This window comes from Lathyrus oleraceus, chromosome 5 (genome assembly GCF_024323335.1).
Source record: "Lathyrus oleraceus cultivar Zhongwan6 chromosome 5, CAAS_Psat_ZW6_1.0, whole genome shotgun sequence".
In the NCBI taxonomy this organism is placed as follows: domain Eukaryota; kingdom Viridiplantae; phylum Streptophyta; class Magnoliopsida; order Fabales; family Fabaceae; genus Lathyrus; species Lathyrus oleraceus.
The window spans coordinates 584,690,339-584,699,061 of NC_066583.1; the positions used below are offsets into that span (position 1 = coordinate 584,690,339).

Here is an 8,723-nt window from a genome sequence, read left to right on the forward strand (position 1 = left end):
CATCATTGTAGGATGCTAAAAGTTTCAATAACTCAAGAAAGTTACCTTGATTTCTTGATTTGCTACTTTCGTCGTGACCCCTAAAAACACAAGCTTGTAGTGTTAACCAACGAACAGTGTCAATTGAAGTCTTGAGTCGTAACCGATTATTCATTCTTTGACTTGAACTTTGCACTTGAATAACATTTCTAATATGACCATCTTGATTCAACAAGTCTTGACAAGCTTTCATTGCATTGTTGTGTGGTGAGCAAGGATCCTTCCCTATGTGTTTAAGAAAGGGACAATGTTTTCCATTCCTAACTTTCTTCCAATTTCTAAAACCCATAGAAATAAAGACAAGTGATTCGGGACGTCCACTTAGTTTTTTGCTAAAAAGGTAACATGGTAAGCAATATGCGGCATCTTCAGATGGTGAATATTCTAACCATGATCGAAATATGCTAAACCAAGTATGTTGAAACCTTCTCGGATGATCCTCGTTACCGGACAAATGATAGTTTTCTAAATGAATTTGATATGGACCCCATTTTAGATAAGCTTTTCGTATTGCATCCACTTGATTTGGTGGATATTGCCAAATCGGAGGACGCTTTCCAGGATCGCGTTCCAAAGAATTTTCAAAACCATGATGCTCTTCAATTGTTGGATTCTCAAGAACTGTTTCAGATTCGGATGTCGGGATTATAATTTCTTCATCTCTCTCTTCTCTTTCAATTTCACATGCTTTCCTTTTGAAAAAAGAATCAATTTTCCTATTATTCATCTTTACTCTTCCTATAATATCATATCAGATCCAAAAATCAATTTAGAGAACATAAAAATTAAACGAGAAAAAAATTAATAAACTTAATTAATCAACTTTAATCCGTTTTCAAATACCGGTAACTTCACTATTAGAAATTAGCAGCAATAATGATTAAATAAACCTTATTACAGTGTATAACTATATTTGTAAATTACAGTGTTATGAATTGGCTTAATAAACCACATATAGATTATTTTAACACATCAAGAAAGAAGAACCCTAAAAATCTCAAAAACACAAATCAAGCAATCACTTTAATTTGTTACTTTTTATAAAAGAAGAATGAATAAAAAATTTTACCAGTTAGATGCCGATCACTTTAATCGGTTCCGATTCCGGTGCCGGTAGCAAACCCATATGAGAAAGAAAGAAAAGGTATGAGCTTTTTACCTTATCTGTATTTTAACCTAACTTTGAATGAAAAAGAAAAAATAAAAATTAATTTTAATTTAAAATAAGGATATTTTAGTAATTTAATATATATGAATTTAAAAAAAAATTGAGGGGTGGCCGTGGCCTTCCCACGTCCCCCCTCAGTTCCGCCACTGCCCCTACCATCGTCCGAAACGATTTCTAGTTGAAACCTTCGTTGTTACAAGCCGTAGAACAAAACCAATTTTTCAGTAGCCCTACGGACGATCTAAACCTTCATTTATTAGTGTTTGTACAATATAGAGACACAGTGAAAGCAACTGGTGTTAATCCCGAAGCCATAAGACTATGTTTCTTTCCTTTTTCTTTAAGAGATAGAGCGAGAGCTTGGGTCCAGTCTCTACCATCCAACTCTATCACTATGTAGGACGAGTTGAAGAAAGTCTTCTTAGCACGATATTTCCCACCTAGCAAAACTGCTATGCTAAAAGCCCAAATTAATGGATTTAGGCAGAAAGAAAATGAATCTCTTTTTGAAGCGTGGGAGAGATACAAGGATATGCTGAGGCTTTATCACCATCATGAACTTGAGCAGTGGATGATTATCCATACTTTCTACAATGGTCTCTTGTACAACACTAAGCTAAGTTTAGACGTTTCCGCCGGCGGTGCTCTAATGGATAAACCTTACGAAGAAGCCTATCAATTCATTGAAAACATGGCACAAAATCACTTCCAATGGGGAGGTGAGCAAACACCTACAGAGAAACCACCAATAAAGAGCGGAATGTACGAAGTTAATGCCATAGACCGTGTCAATGCTAAAATGAATGCACTTCCCCAAAAGATTGAAAGTTTGACTGTAACTCCAATAGCTACCGTAGCAGCTGTGACACCCAACTGCGAATATGTGGAACACCTGTGCACAACACCACCGAATGTCATTTATTGGCTGGTATTCCAACCAACCAAGTAAACTATGCCCAAGGGAACCCATACTCAAACACCTATAACCCTGGCTGGAGAAACCATCCTAATTTTTCCTACAAAAGAAACAATGCTTAGTTTGCTCCAAACCTAACACCTGCAGTTCCTCCGGGTTATCAAAAAGGAGCCCCCGCTGCTCCCCAAGCACCTAGAAAGTTAAGTGTCGAACTACTGTTGGAGAACTTTATTACAGCCCAAACCCAACAGAATAAAGAGTTTGCTAACCAACATGTTCACACGAATGAGTTGATGAAACAAATATCGAGTAAGCTTGATGTTATGGCTACCCATAATAAAATGTTAGAAACCCAAATTTCTCAAGCAGCCCAACAACAAGCAGCAACAGCAGCCCTAGTTAGAGTATTTCCTGGCCAACCACAACCTAACCTGAAAGGTCATGCTAATGCTATCACACTATGAAGTGGGACAGAATTAGATGGACCAGTAGATCCAAGACTTCAAAATCCACCCATGTATCATGATTCTGGAAAAGAAATGGAAAAAGTAACAAACAATGATCAACAAGATGAATCAACTTACAATGGGAAGAGAGACAAAAACAAAGAGGTCATAGATGAAGAAAAACCATATGTGCCTCCACCACCATATAAACTACCTATCCCTTATCCTCGAAGACTTGTTAAGTTTAAAAATGAAGGGCAATTTAAGAAATTTGTAGATCTTCTAAAATGGTTGAATATCACAATCCCTTTCACAGAAGCCACCACAAAAATGCCTTCGTATGCTAAGTTCCTTAAAGAAATTCTTTCTAACAAGAAAAAGCTCAAAGATAATGAAACTGTGACGCTCACCGCTGAGTGTAGCGCTATAATTCAAAACAACATGCCTTCAAAGTTAAAAGATCCAGGTAGCTTTTCCATACTTTGCGTAATAGGAAAATTTGTCATAGATAAAGCACTTTGCAATTTAGGAGCCAGTGTTAGTTTAATGCCCCTTTCCATATGTGAAAAACTCAAATTAGGAGAAGTAAGACTCACGAGAATGCCTCGCCAACTAGTTGACCGTTCTGTTAAGTTCTCGTATGTATGTTAGAAAACATTCCCGTTCGAATATGTCAATTCTACATCCCTACCGACTTTATAATTATGGACATAAAGGAGGATTCAAACATTCCAATCATTTTAGGAAGACCCTTTTTAGTCACAACTGGTGCCATAATAGACGTGAAGAAAGGAAAGCTAACCTTTGAGGTTGGTGAAGAGAAAATTGGATTTATTCTTTCATAATTCCTGAAGGCACCAGTTATAGATGACTCTTGTTGTTTCTTAGACATCATCGATGAATGCGTAAGAGAAATGTATATGAAACCACCTAAGTATATTGAAATACTAAAGATTCTAGCGCCTCCTATATTTGAAGATGATGAATGGCGAAAGCCACATGTAGATGAGAGTCTAAGTGAATGGCTTACACTTACTCTAGATCATATGCCTTGACCAAAGAAACCCTCTATAGAACTTAAGATATTACCCAAAAATCTAAGGTATGAATTCCTAGACACAGAACTTGAACGCCCAGTAATAGTCAACGTAGACTTAGGATAGATAGAAACTGAGAAATTATTATGTGTCTTAAGGAAGTACCCTGCAACTTTAGGCTATAACATCTCAGACCTAAAAGGAATTAGCCACTTTGTATGCAACATCGCATTATGCTAGAGGAGGACTGTCGAACCTCTAGAGAACACCAGAGGAAAGTTAACCCAATTCTGAGTTATGTAGTCAAGAGAGAGATATAATAGTTGTTATAAGCAGGAATTATATACCTGATATCCGACAGTAAATTGGTCAACCCAGTACATGTCGTAGCCAAGAAAGGAGGGGTTATAGTTGTCAAAAATGAGAAAGGGGAAGTTGTAACAAAACATGTTGAAAATGGATGGAGAATATGCATTGACTACAGAAAATTAAATAAAGCCACTCGTAAAGATCACTTTCCTCTACCTTTTATTGATCACGTGCTCGAACGATTGGATAAACACTCTCATTTTTGTTACTTAGATGGATATTCAGGATTCTTCCAAATTCTAATTCATCATGATGACCAAGAAAAGACCATTTTCACATGTCCTTATGGTACATACGCCTACCGACGAATGTCATTTGGATTATATAACGCTCGGGCAACATTTCAAATATCCATGATGGCAATCTTTGCAGACTTTCTGGACAACATCATGGAAGTATTTACATACGACTTTTCCGTTTGTGGGCAGAGTTTTAAAGGATGTATATCGAACCTAAAACTGGTACTTGAGAGATGTGTAAAGGTCAATCTTGTACTAAATTGGAAAAAAGTTCATCTCATGGTCAGACAAGGAGTCATGCTTGGACACATAGTGTCTGATAAAAGGGATTGAAGTCGATAAACCTAAGATATAAGTTATAGAAAACTTTCAACCTCCGAAGATCGTTAGAGAAATACGTAGTTTCTTAGGACACGCTGGTTTTTACCGATGATTCATTAAAGATTTATCTAAGATAACCAAACCACTAAATGGCCTGTCGATGAAAGATGTTGAATTCATCTTTGACAAAAAATGCTTAGAGGCGTTCGAGTTACTAAAAGAAGCCCTAATTACGACACCTATTATGTAACCGCCTGATTGGGCTAGACCCTTTGAAATAATGTGTGACGCTAGCGACTATGCCATAGGAGCAGTTCTAGGACAACGAAAAGATAAGAAGCTTCATGTGATTTAATATGGAAGCAGAACCTTAGATGAAGCACAAATGAACTACGCCACGACAGAAAAGGAACTCATAGATGTCGTGTTCGCGCTAGATAAATTCCATTCTTACTTGGTAGGAGCAAAGATAGTTGTCTACACTGACCACACCACTATTAGGTACATTTTAAGTAAAAATGATGCCAAGCCAAGACTCTTGAGATGGATATTACTATTTCAAGAATTCAATCTAGAGGTCAAAGATAAAAAGGGAATTGAAAATGTCATAGCCGATCATCTATCTAGACTTGAGAATATAAAAAACGAACAAGTGCCCATCAACGATGATTTCCCGTATGACCGACTTGTGGCCCAGTTAGGAAGTAAACCAAATTAAATAACTTAATGCTCTCAAAATAATCCTGAAATTAAAAATAAAGTCGTGGAAGAAGTCTTTGCTAAACCTACCGTTCCATGGTATGTTGACTTTGTTAACTACCTAGTCGTCGGAGTGCTTCCACCAAAATTAACTTACCAACAAAAAAAGAAGTTTTTCCATGATTTGAAACATTAAAACTGGGATGAGCCCCATCTTTTCAAGAGAGACGCCGATGGTAATTTTAGTCATTGTGTCCCCTATGGAGGGTATGCAAGCACATAAAGAACTTGTGCAAAGATCTTACAATCAGGCATCTTTTGGCCTAACTTATGGAAAGATGTCCACACCGCGGTTATAAATTGCGACCGGTGCCAACGCACTGGAAATATCTCTAGACGCGACGAGGTTCCACTGAAAGGAATCTTAGAAGTAGAAGTTTTTGACGTATGGGGTATTGAATTTATGGGCCCTTTTCCATCTTCCTTTGGTAACAAATACATACTCGTTGCGGTTGATTATGTATCAAAATGGATCGAGGTTGTAGCCTCTTCTATAAATGATGCACGAGTCGTGGTTAAACTCTTTAAGAATACTATTTTTCCTAGATTCGGTGTGCTGAGACTCACCATTATTTACGGTGGATCTCACTTTATTTCAAATATCATTGAAAGACTATTGCTCAAGTACGGAGTCCGACACCGAGTAGCAACAACCTACAACCCTCAAACGAGTGGGCAGGTTGAAATTTCCAATAGGGAAGTTAAGAAAATATTAGAGAAAGTTGTAGCAATATCTAGGAAGGATTGATCTTCCAAACTTCATGAGGCTTTGTGGGACTACAAAACAGCCTATAAAACACCAATAGGAATCACTCCATTTAAACTAGTTTATGGTAAATCCTGTCACCTGCTTGTTGAATTAGAACATAAAGTCCATTAGGCCATTAAGACCCTAAATATGAATTATATGGCCGCAAGATAAAAATGAATTCTTGACATCCATAAATTAGAAGAACTTAGGTTAGATGCCTATGAAAATGCCTGTATTGATCAGGAAAGAACTAAACAGTGGCATGATAAACGTATAGCAAGAAGAAAGTTTAATGAAGGTGATGTAGTACTTCTCTTCAAGTCTCGACTAAAACTATTTGCAGGAAAACTTTGTTCTAGATGGTCTGGACCTTTTGAATTTACAAAAGTATTCCAAAGTGGAGCTGTTGAAATAAAAGGTAAATAAAAAAGACATTCGTTGTGAACAGGCAGCGACTTAAGCATTATCACTATGTAGAAAACAGAGATCACTACACCTATTACAAATTAGAAGAGTTTCCTGCTCTTTCACAAGCATAATTTTATTGCAAAGTGTCGAGCTACCGACATTAAACGAAGCGCCACGTGGGAGGCAACCCACAGTTTTTTAGGTTTTAGTTTTTATTTTTTTCCACCAAATATTATTTGTGGTATATTCAATTATTTTTATCACTACTAACTTGATTCATGTCTACTATCAGGCTACTTCATATAGACTAACATTTCATACTAACTTTAGAGATGCAACCAGTAGATAACTTGGAGATTACTTTCAAAAACGAAGCCCAGAGGCGGCATTTTGAGGTTCTTGCTCAGAGAGAGATGGCATTATCCATATACCCTGATGGACCTACCATGACCACTTTAGGGATTAGAGACGGTGTCATGTATATGCTTAACTAGATTCATTGCGAAAATTTTGCTGTGAGAAGAAGATATAACACCTATCGTAGGCTAATCCTCGAATTTCTAAGTTCTTTCTTCTATGACCCTAACATGGGTTTAGAGTTAAATAAAGGCCTAGATAACTTTAGATTGTTTGGGAATAACTATCGTTTTACCCACCTTGAGATGACTAACCTTCTAGGATTCCCCAGTGGCCCAGATGTATTCACTGAAGCCCAAGAAGATGTGTTTGAACTAGATTTCTTTTGGGGTAGTATTGCTAGAAACCATCATCCTGAACCAAATTCCATGTACTGCGCTAGCATCTATAACCCTGCCATCCGTTATTCCCATAAAATCCTAGCCCATACCCTTTTTGGGAAAGGGGAGAACATCACCTCTGTGTCCAGAGATGAACTATTTATTATATTATGTGCTTTCCAGTCTAGACCTATTAATGTTGCCACCTTCATGCTAGCTAACCTAGATTGAATTTCACGAAATACCAATGTACCTATCTTAATAGGAGGCCTAGTTACCCTGATTACTTCGGAAATTAGACTTAGATACCCATTTAACCCCTTTATGAGGTATCCGACCCATGAACCTTACTTTCTATTTTAACTGATTCCTTATAAGGAACCTATAGCCACATGAGTTTGATTTATTGATTGATAATGAGGTGGTACATCATTTTACATTACCTAATAATGAGTGGACCAGCGTGCATAATAGAAATAATTGGCTTTATGACTTGGAAGGGAAAAACGAGTCACCAACTCCACCTGATACACCTCAGGCCTATGAAAACCTCCCCACTCCTCTCTCTGATGTTGCTTCACTCGCCTCTGCTGTTCACACCATACCTCTTACGAATTACATTGGTGCAATGGACGCCAAAAGGATAGAAGTTGTTTCTCTCAAAGGAGAGTTCACCACCTTATGCTTGGATTTCTACGGCTTCATGGATGTAACTAATGAACAATTCAATCATATTTTCCAAGAAATTCACTCCATTATAAGACATTTCCAACCTATCCAATGCCGTAGTGGTTGATTTTATTTGATACTACCACATTTCCTACCTTACGCTTAGACAGTGAGGACACTGCACTGTTTAAAGTATGGGGGAGGAAGTATTTTTCCTTTCTTTCTTGTTATTTTTACATTTATTTTTCTTGTTATTTTTATACATTTTTCCTTGTAATGCAAACTTTTCATGTTCTCCATTAACTATTGAAATTTTCATTTTTCTATTCATTGTTATTTTTGTTATTTTTTGCTTTTGATTTATAGCTCGACCAAATTTCTCTATTCATTTTACTTACAACATCACTTTTAAATGCCTTAAACTTAATTTTTACATGTTCAAGACCAATGGCGTTCTCTAAAAGGCTCATGGCATTCACCATGAGCATCGATACTTAAAAAAGCATATTTAAAACTAATGGTGTTTGTCATTAGCCTAATGGCGTTTGCCATTTACAGTAACTAGCAGTAGCACAATTTAACCACCTTTGGCATGATTTTTCAAACCTTTCACCTTCCAAAACCCATTATTCCCCATTACTCTCTTAACTTACTCTTTCCATTACCCCATAACTTTTAAATCCCTCCATCTACTACATTATTCCTCTTAAAAACCCCTCATTCTCAACTAAATTTCTCTCTCACTCCTTTTCCCATCCCTCTCATCTACGTATATGATTTCCCCCTATTTTCTCTTCACCATGCCTCCAAGAGTAGTGAGACCAAGAGAAATAGACTACATGGAAATCATTTTTGGAGAACGTA

At 37.0% G+C, this 8,723-nt stretch overlaps 1 protein-coding gene and 1 non-coding gene across 2 annotated transcripts; one reads left to right on the forward strand and one right to left on the reverse strand.

Annotated features, from left to right (window-relative positions):
* Window positions 1–1,661: 1,661 nt before the first annotated feature.
* On the reverse strand, window positions 1,662–1,768 carry LOC127089440 (small nucleolar RNA R71). The gene has a single exon (XR_007791036.1). It is a non-coding gene; the product is annotated as a small nucleolar RNA R71 (small nucleolar RNA).
* Window positions 1,769–2,638: 870 nt separating this feature from the next.
* On the forward strand, window positions 2,639–6,947 carry LOC127082228 (uncharacterized). Its single transcript, XM_051022473.1, has 4 exons — window positions 2,639–3,207; window positions 5,631–5,973; window positions 6,289–6,463; window positions 6,784–6,947. Exons 1-4 carry the CDS (start codon window positions 2,639–2,641, stop codon window positions 6,945–6,947), a joined length of 1,251 nt encoding a protein of 416 aa, XP_050878430.1.
* Window positions 6,948–8,723: the final 1,776 nt, after the last annotated feature.

Coding starts and splice junctions, on each gene's coding strand:
- LOC127082228 (XM_051022473.1), top strand. CDS start 2,639: ATGTATCATGATTCTGGAAAAGAAATGGAAAAAGTAACAAACAATGAT. Junction 3,208..5,630: donor GACCGTTCTGTTAAGTTCTC/GTATGTATGTTA, acceptor AAATATCTCTAG/ACGCGACGAGGTTCCACTGA. Junction 6,464..6,783: donor TGGAGCTGTTGAAATAAAAG/GTAAATAAAAAA, acceptor TACTAACTTTAG/AGATGCAACCAGTAGATAAC.